General features: G+C 34.4%; 1 protein-coding gene across 1 annotated transcript in view; it reads left to right on the top strand.

The window, feature by feature from the left end:
• The window catches only part of AGMO (alkylglycerol monooxygenase), a 190,746-nt gene extending 175,672 nt beyond the window's left edge, over positions 1-15,074 (top strand). Inside the window, exon 13 of the mRNA XM_070726513.1 lies at positions 14,734-15,074. Coding sequence (XP_070582614.1) covers positions 14,734-14,814 — 81 coding nt within the window. The 3' untranslated portion in view covers positions 14,815-15,074. The remainder of the gene's footprint in view (positions 1-14,733) is intronic.
• The last annotated feature ends 4,643 nt before the right edge of the window (positions 15,075-19,717 follow it).

The raw sequence follows: 19,717 nt of genomic DNA, 5'->3' as shown, positions 1-19,717 counted from the left end.
TTAAACCCCATTCAGTTTCTTCTTATTCATCAGTGAGTGTGCTAGGGATTTATGTGCATTCACACTAATCTTATTAAAGACTCTTACAGATATTCCTATGTGATACTAACAGTATCTGACAATATACTGTGAATACTCCTGTGTGATACTGACAGTATCACAACATCTACAACTAGGTGGGATTGGGATGTGATTAGTTTCTCAGCAAATTATCCTTTTTGAATACTCACTTGAAAGAATAAAGCAGGGTGGTATGGCCTGTGGACATATTCCAATTCTATATCTACTGAATAATCAAAAGGAACAAGAATTTTCCTATTATTAGAATTAATTGGATATAGTATTCATTGCTTGAGAAATACTAATCTAATTATTTCATAGATGGCCATTTAATGTGAAAAAATAGTTTTATAGAAAATTACAATGGTCCCATTAGAAATAATGATCCACAGACTGAACAGATTGAATAATTCCATTGTTGAAAGGAAGTGGTGAAGCCTTTTTTGGGAGGGCGGGTTAATTTTCTATGGTGATGCAACCTTCTATGTGTCTGAAAATCTGCTTTTAAAGTTTCATGAGACCTTCCAGAACAATATGAAATGATGTAAGAAACTATAAGAGGGACTGGCAGAAATCTCTGGAAGTTTGAGAAGACCTTGTCTTTTTTGCCCAGATAGGAATTTACACTAACAAATAAAACCTGGAAAACCTACTCCAGGACCAGGATAATAATTGGCTGAGATTGAATTGCTGAAAAATGGTAATCTTATTTTAATTTTATTTTATTACAAACTGAATAGCAATAACACACACAATTAACTCTTAACAATACATTTACCACACCTTGGTTGGCTTCCAAGATCAGCTATGGAAATACTGGTTGAAATTGAATTTATCATGTGCATATACTATACAATCAGATAGATGTGAAAAATCCATTTTGAATGGGTTCCATTTTCCCATATCTCTACTTGTGGCACATGATAAAATTATCAATGAAGCTTCTAATTGGATCCTGGAGCAAAGGGATGTTGCCCTATGAATCATTTTATGTTTGTGGGAGGCAACTTTGGAACTAACAGAGCAGGAATTGGAGCCAGATGTTTTCTGGGAACCTGGCTAAAGAGGAGGCTGTGTATTTCCTAACATAGGCAACCATATGGAAGAAAAGGTTGGAAACATCCCATTACAAGTCATATATCACCCATTTGACAGCAAAGATTTCAGCTTGTTTTTATTTAAATCATGAAAGCAGCTGTTCAGCTATCCAGCTGTATTAAATTTAACCCCATTTCCCCAGAAAAAAAATAAATGTAATTTATGTAGTGGTACCCAACAATTTAGGGGCTCCACAATATCTTGTGAAGAAAAATATTATAGTGCAACAATATTAAAAATATGTGATAGTTTTGGCACGTTTTTATTGCTAGGAAGTTTGAGTAAAGTAATTGTCACCTGTGTCACAAGCCTAACTTTGGCCCTATCAGATTTCAGATTAGAGGTGTTAGAAATGGCCTTGAACAATCTGTCTCATGGTTGTGCTTGCTCCTTCCAGCTTCTAAATTCACTAAGTTAATGGAATAGCAATCTCTTTATTAAGATGTATTCCAAACTAGAAATGATCTGAAGAGCAGAAATTTAAATTAGCATTGCAATGCAAGACTGACAGTTTCAGCCTTGCATTATTTAGGGCAGATAAATAATGGTTAACCTTTATTTGCTTGGGTGCCCAAAGGGTGCGTGCTTGTGTAATAGCACACATGCATGTACTCACACCCTTAATGCAATACCCTGCCCTGCGCATGTGCACAGAACCTCCATGCATGAACGCAAGCCTCACTGAACCTCTGGATTTTAGGTAGGCTCCTTGGGCCATTTCCAGTAGGCCCCTTGGGCCATAATAGCACACATACATGTACCCACACCCATAATGCAATACCCTGTCCTGCACATGTGCACACAACCTCCCAGGCTGTCCCTCCACGCATGAGTGCAGGCCTCACTGAACCTCCAGATTTCTTGTAGGTCCCTTGGCTGAATGGACTAACCAGAAGTTTGAAAACAAACTTCCGATTGGCCCATTGGACTGTATTTTGCCATCCACAGGCCCCAGATGCTTTCCTGAAGCCTGGGGAAGGCTTGAAGGATGAAAGGGCCTCTCCCCCCATCCTCCAGGAGGCCAAAAATCATCTGGCCACCACTGGAGCTGACATAGGACAAAGCTTTGTGGGCCCTCCATTATGGCTCTGCGTGCCATCTGATGGCAAACCTAATGCCATAGGTTTGCCATCACAGGTTTAGGGAATGTCTCATTTTAATGAAAAGAAGGACTAAGAGTGAGATGATACAATATTCCAGTATTTAGAATAGGGGTCAACTTATTATCTAAAACAACTGAAGGCAAAATAAGAAGCAATACCTGGAAACTAATCAAGGAGAGAACTAACCAAGAACTAAGGAGAAATTTCCTCACAGAACAATTAATCAGTGGAATGTAGTGCCTTTAGATGTTGCGGTTAGTCAGCTAAGCTAAGCAGAACCACCAACCGGAGAATAACATAGATCTCAGAATCAAGAATCTAACCATTCCTTTTAAGATGGCAGTGCAGCAAACAATGGCTCTGGAATACCAAGAACCTTTGGTTCCCAGTAGCTTTTCTTTCCTAGAATCCAATGGAATTTTGTAGACAAGAGAAACAGGAAGGGGGTGGAAAAAGAGAAATAGAAGATGTGGAACAATGGCAATTGAAAAGCAATTGAATTCTGGCAGAAAAAGTATGCATGCAGCTAAGAGAATCCATGCAGTTTCCCCACATGTTGGAAAAAGTACACTTCCCTAAGTAGCAAACAGGAGTGCAGACCCAGAATATGAGGCAGATAGTAGGTGTGCTGGTTGGACCGGAATGTTTAGTAATCATTATTATAGGATACTGGCATATATGCATGGGGCAAATCACCAATGTGGATTATACATAGTAATACGTCATACTAATTAAGTAGATAGTTGCATTCCTTTCTGCACAGTTTAAACGGGATACCAAGGTTGCTATTCATTACAGTGCAAAAGAGCCTCTTGTTTAAAAGTTTAATTCTTACAGTGCCTCAGTTCAGAACAAGGGTTTTGTTTTGATACTGTAAAAGAGTGGAAAAATACAATCTAAAAAATGTCCCAGAAAAGATGCATATGCAGGTTAAGAAGAAGATTGACAGAAGTAATTAAATTATAGAAAAGAAATTGAGAGAATAATGTCTTTTGAAGTACTGAATTCTTCATCTAGGACATGTTAAACCACAAAATGCTTGGAAGTCAGAAAGCCTGAAAATAATTATTTACTACTTTATCTAAGCCAGTCATGTAATTTCTGTAAGTAGACAAATGATTTATTTGACTCTTTTCTAACATGGGTGGAATTTTACATTAGATACACCAATTATTCTTAACCTCATACATGGCTGCTTTGATTGTTCTTTTTCCATTAAGTTCTATATCAATGGCATATGTAATATGTGTGGGTCTCTTTAGTGGTACTCAGGGGAAAAAAATGGAAATATTAAAGGCATTTGCAACTGACTCACTGTCATGCAAAATAATAAAGAATAAATAAAGCAGAAGCAGTCCTGATATGTGTATTCATAAGGCCTGTAATTAACGCAAAGATATCATTTAGATTGCATTATTTTGTCTGAATTCAAGCCACACATTATGCTAAGGCTAAGCCATGATTTTAAACTCTGGTTTACTGACTGTGTTGCCACCCAGTGGCCAGCCAGGGACAGCACTTTATTTAATATTTATTTATTTAAAATTCCTTAGAGAAAAATCTCAAAATCAGGTAAAATGTCTAAAATGAATTTTATTGAGTAAATATTAAAGTATTATGGGGGAGAGATATATAAAAAGAAATCTTGCAAACTGTTTCTTTGGCCTCCCAGCTATCCCAGACTTAGTGACTGATAAATCTTTCACAAAGCTGACAATCCAGCACCCAGTTTATATTTTCTAGTAAGATGTGCAGTACATAGTTCCCTCTAAGCTGAGCAGTGAGCAATCGCTCACTTAAAAATCATCATCAACTCAGAGTTTTCCAAACCTGCCCAGAAGCCGAGAGGGAAAGAGTAAGAGGGAAGGAGAGAGAGAGGAAGAGAGGAAGAGAGAAAAACAGATAGAAAAAAGAGAGGAAGGAAAAGAGAAAGAAAAAGAATGGGAGTAAGGAAGAGAGAAAGAAAATCAAAATCTAGTTTGAAACCAGCTCAACTATTTAAGTGGCATTTTGATATTGATAGAGTTGCCCTATTGTGAGCTCACTGTTATAGACACACAGTACAGTATTTTATTTTGAAATTCTCTGAGGCAAAACAGGGTGGGTTTTTTATTTGTTTGTTTGTTTGTTTGTTTGTTTGTTTGTTTATTATTTCTGTGCCGCCCAGTCCTGAAGGGACTGCCGCTCAGACACTATACTTTTCCGCCCCCCCCCTCCAAAAAAAAAATTAGAAGGAACACTGGTGCAGTATATATACTGTATGTATAAAAACACTTGAATATGTTACTACATAAGTGATTTCATCACTTTGATCACAATAATTTGCATATTTGTTTCTCAACTGCTATTGAGTTTCAAGTACAAGAGTTAAGTTAGAATGATGCCAGAAGGTTAATCATTGTGTTTTCATGTCTCCCTTCCCACACTAAAAAAAAAAACCTTCTCAGTCTTATATGTGATACGTGTCTTTCTCAATATCTGGTCTTCTACCTTGCATCTGTTGGAAGTCTCCCAGCTTGGAAGTTACAGCCCCAAGTGCTTTTTCTACCATTGGAAACACTTTGACTTTTATTTCTGAACAACATCTTCTGTAATTCTTCCTTCAGACTCTCATACTTCTTCTTTCTGATGTTGCTGTTACTTGACCAGTACATTATGACCACTGCTGTCTTCTGGCCCTTGTCTACTGCTGTTTGATTGGCAGATAACTGCCTGCTATGTGTATCTGGAAGTCTCTTGAGATCTTAGCCTTGTAGTTCCCCCAACATTGTATGGAACATCCCACGTGGTCTTGGGAATGTCTAGACATTATACTGTGCAAGTGTTGTGGTATACAATACCAGTTACCTGATTATGACATTCAGTATTCCAGCCTGCAATTTACAACCTATCACAACTCACAAGACTCTTTTTTTCTAGTGTGTATTCAAAATGGTCTCCAATTAATATAAGTTTTGGAATCATTTTTGTATAACTTGGTATTCTTGCTGATGCTGCTATTATAATATTATTATTGTTATCATTGGGATGGTGACAATGTTTGGTGGGTGGTATTACTATTTTTTTTGAATGAGACATTTAAATGTATATCATTGGATAAACAGATAAATGTCAATAAAGATTATTTCATCTCATCACCATAACTTTTCCTGGATTTTGCCATCATTCTTGCCTCCTCCTCATGTGATTTTGAGTTGATACTTGTAGCTGACCTGCAAATCGACTTTGTGTCCTACTGGTAGTTCCATTCCATCAGTCTTAACTAACTTCTCTAAATATTATCTGACTATTTTTCTCCAGTTCAGATGACATTTCAATGTCCTCACAAGCTAGTATATGTGACCTTGAGGCAGTTTTTGCATACTAAACTGGAAGGGTGGGAGAGAAAAATGAACAAAATTAGATGTGATTTGGGTATTCTGCATTTTTCCCCACAACCAGCTTTTATAAAACCATCTTGATGAATCTGGGGAAATTCACACTCATTCAAGGCATTTTTCTTTTTCTTTTTAACATAATTTGATTAAAATAATTTCCAAAAAAAAACCTAAGAAAAAGATAAATAAGCAAGAAGAAAAATTCTGAAAAAATGAAAATCAGGGAAAAACCAAGATGTAAAAGTTTAAAAAGAAAAAAGAAAAAGAAAAAAAGAATGACTTATATCTTTCTTTGGTACAGATATAGATCAAAATACATTAAATTCTTAGTCTAAAATTAACAATTGAAAATTGCCCCATTATTTCCAAACCCAACATAATTCTAATTAACAAATCCCAAAATAAAGTTTAATTTATTTCGGTTTCTCACAAAGAATTCAAAAATGGTTACCAAATATAAATAAAATTGGTCAAAATCTTTTCTTTAATCAAATGTGTCAATTTCACATCTCTTTCAATTCCATCATCTTCACTATTTATTCATCCTTTTCAAGTATTTATAATTCCTTCCACCTTCATATATTTTAGCTGATGCCAAAGTACTGTCCAACTCTTAATTGTGAAATTTTCTTCCTATGCATTCATAACTATCTTCATTTTTAATATATATGCTAACACTGGGTATGTAAACATATATTACCCTTAGGAAAATCTCCTATGTTATTCAGATGTTAGGCAACCGTTACATGCTTTTTAGAATGGATTTCAAATGATTTCAAAATCAAATGATTTCACAATCAAATGATTTCACAATCAAATGATTTCACAATCAAATGATTTCACAATCAATCAATCTTCAGATGTAGGGCACTTGTACCAATTTACATTTAAAAAGTATTAAGTTACAAAAGAAAAAAAAGCCACAATACATTTAAACTTTCCTTTTTATGGAAATCATTTATATTTTTAACAAACAGTGTCTGCTGGTTTTCCCTTCATTCAATCGAAATCTTGTCAGAACAGGTAGTTAAAAGTGGGCAGTAGGAGGAAAAAGTCCTGACAAATGTATGTTCTCTCTCTCATTCTCAGGAAAACATCTGTAGCTTCCATAGGAAGCACTCATTTTTCCCATCAGCCAAGTCCCAGTATCCCCTTGGGTCTACTTTTGGCATAGCTCATCAAATAGGATGCAGTTTATGGCTTAGAACTTATGAGAGAAAGCATTTGGACCATTCCTTTCCCTGGCAGAACACTGAGAGCAATTCCCAAGGCTTCAAGCCACATGTGTGCCTCTGACCTTTTCTTAGCACACCATGGGAGAGGTTAACAATGGTTGAAACTTCAGCCATCCCTTTGACATAGAAGCAAAACAATAACAAGCTCTGCCAGGATACAACTATCCCCCACCAAATATACTGGGGCTTCAGTTTAAATGGGGCAGACAAACAAAGATGAAAACAACACTCAGAATGAGCAGTTAGTATAAAAGTCAATATAAAAAGTCAGTATAAAAATCACAACACGTACAGTAAAATATCTTATTAGTATTGTTACTTAAAATGATTTCATTGCTTAGATTCATTAGAGTTCAATTTCAGCCCTTTAGATTCATTAGAGTTCAATTTCCTTAATTCTCAACCAATTTCTGGCAGGAACTGAAGTCCCCAAAGACACTATTAGAGAAAAGCCTGCATTAGATTATTTCCACCAAAGCTTTCATTGGGCTTGACAGGCCATCACGAAGACTAAATCATTTCAAATATGAAATGGTGGGTGCTGAATCATTGCTGTTGCATCATCTGGTCCCAAAGCATCTTTCACCTGCATTCAAGAAGCATGAATTTTAGGCAGATTCAAAACGTAAAGCAAATTCTGAGGAAGAGAGAAAATAAAATATGAATTTCTAAGAAACTTCCCCATACTCAAAAAAAGTTTGGTTTTGGTCTGATACTTCACTTGTTTTAATTGGCTCAAGGGATCTGGTTTTGCCAGGACTGTTTATATGTAGAAACCTGGATCTTATAAATTCATGTTTGGTTTCATCAGTAATAGTTATCTACTCCCCTTGTCTTCTGATGTACTTGTTATTATTTGTCCAAGCATCTGATTCTTCTTGCTTCCCAGTTATTTGCTCAAAATAAATGCATTTTAGTTTCATGATTACACAATGATTTTATCTTGAACTAGGCAGCCAAATATAAACAAGCACAATATGTTAGTAAATAAAAAACAAAAGCCCATAATAGTTTGGTGTCATCAAATTGCCACCTGAATATCTGTACCCACAAGTGTGAGCCTTTCTATATGAATATTGTACATACCTCAGGAAGAATGATCAACAACCTGTATTGAGCAATTGAGATCCAGTATAATATAGTACTTTAAGGTACTAGTCAAGAGACCTGGAGTTGTAGTCTCTCCTTAAGCACAAAGCCAGCTGGATAACTTTGGACCACTCACTTTCTCTCAGCCCTAAGGAGGAGACAATGGTGTAAATTGCTTCTGAAGAAACCTTGTCAAGTAAATTGTAGGCTGTTTCTGAGAATTAAAACTCATTGAAAGAAAGAAAAATAAATGAACTTCACAAAATCTTCACGAAGTGATTTTGCTACTAATCTGAGGTTTCCAGCTGAATTATGGTTAAACTTGAGATCAAATTAGTTTGCTGGAAAACGTTGGTACACAATATGTTTGTATTGATCAATTAGTCCTAAAGCAATTCACAACACAACTTAAAAGTACTCTTTTTCTGGAAGTAACAGAGGGCGGTATTAATTGTGCATGAGAAAGGGTGTTGTTTCTTACTTCCTTCTTTTTTTCCATCCTATCCCTGAAGAATACAAGGTTTCTGTAATAACTAAAAAGAATCATCACTTCGTCCACAATTTCTAGAAGAGCACAGGAATTACAAATAAGAGATGGATATATATTATTTGTTAGACCTTTTTTCTGCATCAAGCAGTGCTTCAATCCAATCCAATCCAATGAAAGACTATTCATAACTGATAGGGAATGTTGAATGTATAAAATATAAATATTCGTATACTACCAATTTGAGTTTTGTAGATGTTTGTAGAATTCTTTTTTATGGAATGAACTTCCATACCCATTGTAAATTTAATGGGTGTGCTGGAATAAGTGCAGCACTGTCTCTGACAGTGTTGTAAAAGTGTCCTTTTTCATGACTTTTTCTAATAGTATTATGTGTTAAGATTAATTAAAAGATAGGAAGTATGTACTAGCACCTTCCTGTGGTGGGTTAGAATTTTTGATGCAACTGTACACCAGCGAATAAATGTACAGTAGATCCTCCATATCTAGGCTGCCAATCTCCAGACAATAGCTAATTGGCAGCAAGGAATTAAAATTCCATAAATTTGTTTCCATCTAGTGCCCTTATATAAATATATGAGATTCATACTACAGTACTTTGTTTATATTAACTATTTAAAATAACTTTGGGATGAAGAACATGATTGATCCAAAATCACCCTATAAACTTTGTTGTTGAGCCCAAATTTGATGCCTCTTCCATAGGCCTGGGTTTTTAAAATTGTGGAAGAGAATTAAACTAGTTTTGCTTTCCTTTTCCATTAAAAAAATGCTGGTTGCTTTTCAAGTAAATTTTTTTTATAAAATTCAAGTCTGAAAGTAAATATTTGCATGAAAATACATTAAGTCACAGCCTATTACGGTATATACGCACTCTTAGTCAATAAGGTTGACTCAGCCTTCCATCCTTCCAAGGTGGGTAAAATGAGGACCCGGATTGTGGGGGCAACATGCTGGCTCTGTTAAAAAGTGCTATTGCTAACATGTTGTAAAACGCCCTGAGTCTAAGGAGAAGGGCAGCATAAAAATCGAATAAATAAAATAAAAAAGTGAATTTTTTAAAAAAAGAATTCTAGTTCTCATCAGACATTTTGTATAAACATAGGAAAACTATTGTGCACCAATGAAAAGATCTGCCTCTAAATGTTAATATGCACAGAATCAGAAGTCTAGCTAACACACAATTCATATCAATCTGAAATGAATTAATATAAGGGAAACGATCTTCACTCATGATTCATGTCTCAATAGCAGAGAAGGTCTGTTTTTGAATCCAGGAGAATGTTTAGCTTCCACCTGAATACATCTATTAAAGAAAGTTCTACAAATCCATGAAACATTGCTTTTAATATTACAAATTTCTCCATCCTAATATTTTATTGGTATCTACATATCTGTAATTTATATCTATTTTTGTTATTTATTTATTCTTTGTCCAATATACAATACATATGAAGGAGAATATACATTAAGTAATATATATAATGATAGAAAGTAAAAAGAAGAGAGGTTGGAGGAAAGGAGAGAAAATGTATGAGATATGAGATAAGGAGAGAAGATTGGACATATGTATGAAAAATAAATTTCAGATACTTAGAAAGGTTTATCAAATTTCTGTGCAGTCATATTTTTCATGTTCTCTTCATTGAACATAATTTTTAGTCCACTAATCATCTTCATTATCCTTCAGCAAACAAGTTTCAATTTGTCCAATTCCAAAAGTGAGATGTTTACAACTGTACACAGACCTTTGATGACGTCTAATCTAAATCATAGGACAATTATTTCCCATTATTTTAAAAGTATACTTTTCTTTCTTAAATTTGATTTTCTTTTTTCTATCTATCAACATTATTTGAATTTTAATTTACGGTAATAAGAATCAGAATATGAACAATATTCTAAACAATTCTATACATAAACAATATCTTTGATACTGTATCCACATGATAAATTAAAATATTGTATGAAGGACCCAGACTGATCCTTTTGGTACCTTTCATAATACCTCTTGCCTAGCTGATGATGAATCATTAATATGTATTCTTTGAACATGTTTTTTGGATTATCTATATATCTACTTAATTGTTGTGACATTCAACACAATTCAACACTTAAACAGCTTGCTGATTAACTCATTATGTAGTATTTTGTCAAATGCTTCATTAAACTTGAAATATATTAAGTTTATAGCAGAAAGTTACATCAAAAAAAGTTACAGAAAGTCAAAAAAGTAAGATAACAGAATTGATAGTACAGTGATACCTCGTCTTACAAACGCCTCATCATACAAACTTTTTGAGATACAAACCCAGGGTTTAAGATTTTTTTGCCTCGTCTTACAAACTATTTTCACCTTACAAACCCACCACCGCCGCTGGGATGCCCCGCCTCCGAACTTCTGTTGCCAGCGAAGCAGCCGTTTTTGCACTGCTGGGATTCCTCTGAGGCTCCCCTCCATGGGAAACCCCACCTCCGGATGTCCATGTTTTTGTGATGCTGCAGGGGAATCCCAGCAGGGGAATCCCAGCAGTGCAAAAATGGGCGCTTCGCTGGCAAAGTCCAGAGGTGGGTTTCCCAGCGAAGGGATCCTCAGTGAAATTGCAGCATCGCAAAAACACAGAGGTTTGGAGGTGAGGTTTCGAGGACTTCGGTGTTTTTGCAATGCTGCGATTTCACTGATGCTCCCTTCGCTGGGAAATCCCACCTCCAGACTTCCATTGCCAGTGAAGCGCTCATTTTTGTGATGCTGGGATTCCCCTGCTGGGATTCCGCTGCAGCATCGCAAAAGCACAGAAGTCCGGAGGTGGGGTTTCCCATGGAGGAGAGCTTCAGGAGAATCCCAACAGTGCAAAAATGGATGCTTCAGCTGGCAAAAGGGGTTAATTTTGGGCTTGCACGCATTAATCGCTTTTCCATTGATTCCTATGGGAAACATTGTTTTGACTTACAAACTTTTCACCTTAAGAACCTTGTCCCGGAACCAATTAAGTTTGTAAGACAAGGTATCACTGTATCTGGGAGAAAATTGTTGAGAAAGAGTGAGAGGTAGGTTTTTTTCAACTTCAGCTCACATAGGAAAACATTTCTAGAACTTTAGGATAGCTTTACATGCTAGAAAATTCAATTGATTCAGAGGAAGAGAAAGAAACCACTGTGGTTGGTAGATTCAAATAAATCATTAGCAACATAATTCCTCAATTTTCATATCAAAAGCCAAAGAGTTTTAAACAGTTGTATAAGCAAGTTTCCTATAATGATTTATTTTATACACTTACTCATTGAAACTTATTACTGTCTAATTTTTAGAAGCAGGATAATTTGCTTAGTTTTTAAAATGAGAAATCTATAAAATGCACTTTCTTATGAACTGTTAGTACAATATTGTTTTAAAACAGTGAAAATGCCAGTACTGTATATACTAATTTAAAAACAAAATAAAACTTTCCATTTGTGTTAGATACCCATTTCATCATGTAATTTTAATCAGTAGACACAAATGTTTTTTTTAATTCTAAAATTACAATGAATTGTTATTTTAATGTTTTTAAATTATAGTTATTATATATCTAATAATCAAAGTTATCGGGGTTACATATTTGTTTAATAGATTAAAAGATTCTAAAAGGTAATAAAATATGGATATTGTCATTTATAACTTTTTGATAATGAATAAATATTATTGGTTATATAAAAAAGGAGTGATTTTTGCAGTTGTAACATGATGGTGTAAAATAAGGCCCATTTGTTTATTTCCTGCTACATATGTGTATTTATTTGGGACATTTAGGGACATTTTGCTATCCTAAATTAATATACTGCTCAAAAAAATAAAGGGAATCCTCAAATAACACATCCTAGATATGAATGAATGAAATATTCTCTGAATTTGCACAAAAGCATGTGAAATTGATTGTCAATCAGTGTTGCTTCCTAAGTGGACAGTTTGATTTCACATAAGTTTGATTTACTAGGAGTTATATTGTGTTGTTTAAGTTTTCCCTTTATTACATTAACATTGGATTGAAATAGTGAAACATTTCCTCCTATTTTTGTAATTTGTTGCACATTTATCCAGATGGGCTACCCAATTTTTTAGTGCCACATGGTGAGTATGGCTTATTTTGTGGGTGTGGCTTGATAGTCACGTGACTGGGCAGGAGTGGCTTGTTGGCCATGTGACTGGGTAGGAGTGGTTTGCTGGTCATGTGACCAGGTGAAAGTGGCTTGACAATCATGACTGGGGTGGCTTAAAGGTCATGTGACTGGGTGGGAGTGGCTTACCAACCAAGATAAGTTTTCAAATAGGTGCTTGGACTCTTTTTCAGTTGATTAAGTCACATTATTTGAATAGCCACAAAAAGGACAAATGATAGCCAACATTATTTGTTGAGGAGCATAGTAACATTTTAAGGTTTTGTACTCAATTTTCTTTAATTGCTATAAAAGTTCAGTTCTATATAATGATTAAAATGATTAAAGTATTTATGGGTAAAAACATATTATTTAATTATTTCCTATTTTAAAAGTCATTAAGGATCATACTAAAGTACTAGAGAAATAAGGACAATTAAAAAACTATTAACTATTCAATAAATAGTGCATAAACTTACTACCCCCACTGCATCATATCTCCCATGGGGGTAACAGCCCATTACTACTTACATGGGCATTTTTAATTACCCATCAAGTCCTTCCCAATATGTTGTTGTTTTACTGTGTTAAGAGGTACTGTTGCAGTATGAAAGATATTCTAAGTAAAACTATCTTTTGAAATTGATTAGTGATTTTATCAATGCTGATAGTTCAAGTAGTGCTCCATTGGTTTGATAATTAGATCCAAGACACCTATTACTACCAAGTCTCTCTAAAAATAAGACTCTTTCTTATATTTTTTTTGAACCCTGAAATAGATGCTTGACCTTATTGCCATGCAGTCAAAAGCCCGGTTGGGCTTATTATCAAGGGATGTTTAGTTGGGGGAAAATAAGGTATTGGTGTTCTCTTTGCTTCCTTTTGCCACTGTTTTTCCATCTATATTTGTAGATCTTTGTATTTTGTTATTTTCTTCAGTTCTTTCTCTTTTATTATGCTGTCTGGAGTGTGCCCGCTATTGTTGTTGTTACCATTATTTAAATAATAGGTTATCTCTCCTTCCTTCCTTCCTCCCTCCCTCCTTCCCTCCTTCCCTCCCCCTCTCCCTCCCTCCCTCCCTCCATCCCCTTTCCTCCCATATACATATACATATACATACATGTTACAATCAATTTAAATATATTTTCATCATTACAGCAATTACTTCTATCTTTTACATCAAAACTAATGAAAATAAGAATAGCAGGAGGTTTAGAAAGTTTGAATTACTGTTAACTGAATTTGTGCACTCTTGACAACATAAATGTATGACTTTAATTATTGCGCAATTCTCAAGAAATCTATCCTATGTAAAGCCTGGTGGAACTGAATGGGATTTTCCAATCAATACTGTTCCAGAACATAATCAAGCCTTCACCTTCAGGGACATTTTTTGGCTTGTTATACTCTTTAGAAGACCACAATTAGATCTGTACTTAATTCTTTCTTGGATAATGCAACTGGTTTTTCATAAATCCTTTGTCCTGTCTCTATATCATTCCAAGCCAACCACAGTTCCTTATATTCAGATGGTCCTCCCATCTTCCCAATAGCATCTTGGATTTCTATTATGGATGCATACCTCTATTCATACTTGACTCTTTCCAAACCATATGGCCTCCACAGATTCAGTTCCCAGAGGCATGTTCATTGAATACATCATTTTCACAGCATGGGGAGACAACTTGCAGCTGTGGAATGCATCAAGCTAAGTTAACAGTCTTCTATTTACTTTCCAGAGCAGTCTATTGCAAAGAAAGAGAAAGGGAGAAAAACAGAGAAGAGACATAAAAAAACACTCTTCCCAATTTTAGCTGTGGTACCACTGGTTTCTGCTCTGTGCACCAACAATATGCATCCTTCAACGAATTAACCCACCAATACAAAAACTGACTGTAATGTTGGAAATCAGTATCTGTTAATAATCTTTTTATAAAATTCAGCTGGAGGGTATTCTATTCTTACTTAATACATCTTGTGTCTCTTTTTTTATTATATCTTACATTAGTTGGAAATGACTAGCAGGTTATTACAAGTAATTTTACAATTTGACAATATGTGTCTTCTTAACATTGCATAATTCTTAAGTAAATAAAAATGTCTTTTTGTGTTTATATTTCATACAATAGGTACTATTTTCCCTCTGCATGGCGTTTTGGGGGATTCAGGTCATAAAGCAACTCACTTCAAAGTCAGCAAAGCAACACTAAGAAGAAGTCTATCAAAATTTTATTTTTTGTGATGGATTACTTTCATCATTTGTGCAGAACTATAATGGAGATTTCATTAATATATTCATCAATAGAAACAACAACATATACCCAAATCTAAGATCAACATGTCTTGATATCTTTACTTTTGTTTATTTGGAAACTTATGAATTTTCTGCATTAATTTCATTTGTATGCAAATGTATATGTAATTTTAACAATTATATTAATAAATATTAATTATGTGTGGTGGCGATAAACTCATTTGTTTTCTTCATATGTTGATAAAAGGAAAGGACTCTTGTCATATAGAGGGTGAAGTTTCACTGATTTAAGATGAATATTGAGCAGAATTTTGCAATTAATTATGAATACACTTCATACTTGCAAATACTGTATAAACTTCAACTTGAGGATGTTTATTTTTTATTTTAAACTCATTTGTTTTCTTCATATGTTGATAAAAGGAAAGGACTCTTGTCATATAGAGGGTGAAGTTTCACTGATTTAAGATGAATATTGAGCAGAATTTTGCAATTAATTATGAATACACTACATACTTGCAAATATAAACTTGGGGATGTTTATTTTTTAACTCGACTGAAATTTACTCAAGTGGATTGTATTCTGCCTTTCTTTCCAGAAACGATGCAAAGCAATTACCGTATATACTCGAGTATAAGCCGAGTTTTTTAGCCCCAAAAATGGGCTGAAAAACACAGCCTCGGCTTATACTCGGGTCACCACACGAGGGCGCCATTGCTTGAGCCAGAGCGAGGAGGCACCAGCTTTTGTCCCCTCTGGCACGCCGTAGTTCCTCTCCCTAGCTCAAGCAAAGAAGGCAGCCATTTGCAATGGTGAGTCAGATTAAAAAGGCCCCCTGCTGTCAGATTCTCCTCCCCCTCCTTTGAAAGGATTTAAACTGTTTAAAAAATGGTATTTTGTGGTAGTTGCTGTCCTTGCTTGGATAGGATCTAATAATGTGTTATGAGGCAGAGCTAGACAGGAATTCTTTTTCTATCTGTCTATCTTTCTATCTATCTATTTTTCTATCTATCTATTTTTCTATCTATCTATCTATCTATCTATCTGTATCTATTTCTTTCTATCTATCTATCTATCTATCTATTTTTCTATCTGTCTGTCTATCTTTATATCTATCTGTCTATCTATCTATCTATCTATCTATCATCTATCTATCTGTATCTATTTCTATCTATTTTTCTATCTAACTATTTTTCTATCTATCTATCTATCTATCTATCTGTATCTATTTCTATCTATCTATCTATCTATCTATTTTTCTATCTGTCTGTCTGTCTGTCTATCTATATTTCTATCTATATCTATCTGTCTATCTATCTATTTCTATCTATCTATCTATCTATCTATCTATCTATCTATCTATCTATCTATTTTTCTGTCTGTCTGTCTGTCTGTCTATCTATCTTTCTATCTATCTATATCTATCTATCTATCTATCTATTTGGTTTTCTATGCTGATAACCTCACAGCAGCTAATGCTGAAGCTCTTCTTTGGATACACTTATTTGTTTGTTTGTTTGTTTGTTTGTTTATTTAATTGGATTTGTATGCAATCCCTCTCCAAGGACTCAGGGTGGCTCACAGCATATATAAAAACAGAACAATAATGTAAATCCAATTAATGATGAGAAGGAATCCAGTTTTGAAGGATTTTAACTCTTAGGTTTTAGCTTTGTTCCTGATCGAGCTACTTTTTTTACTTTTTAATTTATTGTTAATATGTTTACCCTCTTTTAAATTTACAGAGCTAGTTTACTGGTTTTCTTTAAAATAAATATTCTAAAACATGTCTCAATTAATGTAATTTTATTGTTTTCCATTTTTATAAGTTACCAGTAGCCACTGCATTTTCTAACCTCGGCTTATACTCGGGTCAATACGTTTTCCCAGGTTTTGTGGCAAAAATTGGTGCCTCGGCTTATACACGGGTCGGCTTATACTCGAGTATATACGGTAACTATTAAAATTTTGATTAAAAAAATAACAAATAATGATTAAAAGTCTTCGGAGAGGGGCGGCATACAAATCCAAATAATAAATAAATAAATAAAATAAAAGACCTGAATAAAAATAGAAGTCTTAACATATTTTCTAAAAGTAGAAAGAGAGGGCTAAACACAACCCAAGAGATTCTATTTTACAATTTGGCAACTGCACCAAAGGCTATTCAATATGTCTCAACATACAAAAGTTGAAACCAATGCTAAGGATTGCTTTCTTGCAGGATAATGCTACACATTGTATTGTGATAACTACAGATAGTCCTCGACTTGTAACAGTTCATTTAGAATAGAATAGAATAGAATAGAATAGAATAGAATTTTATTGGCCAAGTGATTGGACACACAAGGAATTTGTCTTGGTGCATATGCTCTTGGTGTTCATTTTTTAAAAAGATGTATTTGTCAAGAATCATAATGCCCCGAGTCTGCGGAGAGGGGCGTCATACAAATTTGATAAATAAATAAATAAACAAACAATTGTCATAGGGGTCAAATAAGCAATGAAAAAACAATAAATATTAATAAAAATCTTAGGATACAAGCAACAAGTTACAGTCATACAGCCCTAAGTGGGAGGAAAAGGATGATGGGATGATTTATTACCCATCTGAAATTGCAGTGGTGCTGGAGAAAAAAGGACTTGCGACCATTTTTCGCACTTACAACATTGCAGCATCCCTATAGTCAGGTGATCAAAATGTTTGACAATTGATTCATATTGATAACGGTTGCAGCATCCCAAAGTCACATGATTTCCTTTTGGTGACCTTCTGACAAATAAAGTCAATGGGGGAACCACATTCACTTAACAACCATGTTGCTAAATTAACAGCTGCAATGATTTGTTTAACAATTGTGGCAAGAAAAGTCGTAAAATGGGCCAAAACTCAGTTAACCAATGTTTTACTAAGCAACATAAATTTTGGGTTCAATTGTAGTTGATGACTAATGTATTCTCTCCTGAATCAAATCTCAAATTGTTCCATATTTCAAAGACGAAAGATCTTACAAACCTGTAAGGTCTGCCCAGCAAACAACTGGCAGTGCTTCTAATATCATGAATTGGTTAACACTCTGGATTTTGCACAAGTAGAATGTCCAGGCATAAATAATCTTTCAATCATCTCCTTTGTTTTGCACCAGATGAGACTTTTATATACACAGCTTCACAGACAGAGCCTTGGGTATCTAAAATAAGTTTCAGATACAGGGCTTAGGGGCATTTTTTGCATTGTAGGTGATACTAGAGCTTGGCACTTCACTTTGCCACATATTACTTTTCTGGTTCTTCTTTTAAGTATATTTTGAAAATGTATAAATAGACAGGTAACATATTTTGTGCCAAAGGAAATGTTGGATGGCTCATTTATGCCCAGTATTCTGCCATGGATATTCTAGTGTATAAGCTATTATATTTCTTATTCTGCTTCCTGCTGTTCAAGCTTTTAATCCTCAGTTTCACATACTGCTTCCCTGGACTCTGAACTTCTGCTGTCACCATGAGTTATTAACTGTGTCTGATTTTTTCCTTGAAACTCTGTTGTTGCTTTTGGTGTATCCAATCTCTGATCTTCAGATTGTCTTCTTTCTCAGCTGTGTTTCCCCTTTTCAATTTTGATAAATTTTTGCTTTTTGTTATCGGTTATAAATTGCAGGTTAAAACTGCACCCTACTATAAATCTATATCCTAGGATAACAGTAAAATGTTTAGCCCATCCAGATGCACATTGCTGTCTAAAGGTGATCCTAAATTATATTCTGTTCTGTTTTGTCTGACTGTCTGTCTTTCTCTCTCTCTCTTTCCTCCTACTTACATCTGTATATATGTCTGTATGCCTGTATGTATGCATCTATCTACCGAACTACTTATATTTGTCTATTTCTCTCTGTGTGTGTATATCTATCTATCTATCTATCTATCTATCTATCTATCTATCTATCTATATATATATATATATATATATATATATATCTATATATATATCTATATATCTATCTATCATCTATTGCATATATTGCCTTTATTCTTTTTAAAAATAACTCAGGGAGATTAACATTTGCAATTTACAATTGCAAATTGAACATTTACAATTCTCAGTTATTAAGAATGAACTTCTTTTAAAGTGTGTATTTAGAATACACACTTAAAGAAAGTTCATTCTTAATTATTGAAAATTATCACTAGAAGTCATCAGGAAAATGTGTAGGAGCTGTAACTGAAGAGAGGGAGCTTGTGTCAGGTAGGCCTTTGAACAATAGCTTATACAACACTATATTTTAGATGACACGGCTAAGCCTATATTTGCACCTTTTTTGCCATTATGCCCAACTATTATTTATTCAGATTATTGAGATCTGTCATGTTTATGTTTTTATTTGTTTTACTGATATATATTTGAATGTTACATACATTCTTATTTCAGCTTGATTGTAATGCCACAAACATACCTCAATCTGATCTATTTATTTCAAATTGACTCAATATAACTGATATATTTTTCAATTGATTTCACAATTGATGTTAATATGTTTTTGCTCTTCCTATTCAGCATAATGGCCTAAAAGCAAAATCATTTTTCAGTAGCAAACTTGATAGAAATAGATAACAACATTTGTCATTATTAGGAATACCAAGGTTTATTGATCTGGTCAGTTGTATTCCATCATGCCTTCTCAGCATCCCATCTAGGTTTATACAGAACCATATAGTGAATTAATTTGGAGGCCAAGAAACTAAACAAAGCATTAGTTCTCTGGACTAGTCCTGAAAGTGATAATAAAGGCAAAAACTTTTCCTGTTGTGTTGTGTTGCACTCTAGTGGGTGCTACTTACAACTGTTTCTTAGCTGACAGAG

Source organism: Erythrolamprus reginae, chromosome Z, assembly GCF_031021105.1.
Source record: "Erythrolamprus reginae isolate rEryReg1 chromosome Z, rEryReg1.hap1, whole genome shotgun sequence".
NCBI lineage: Eukaryota > Metazoa > Chordata > Lepidosauria > Squamata > Dipsadidae > Erythrolamprus > Erythrolamprus reginae.
This window is presented reverse-complemented; position numbering and strand designations above follow the sequence as displayed.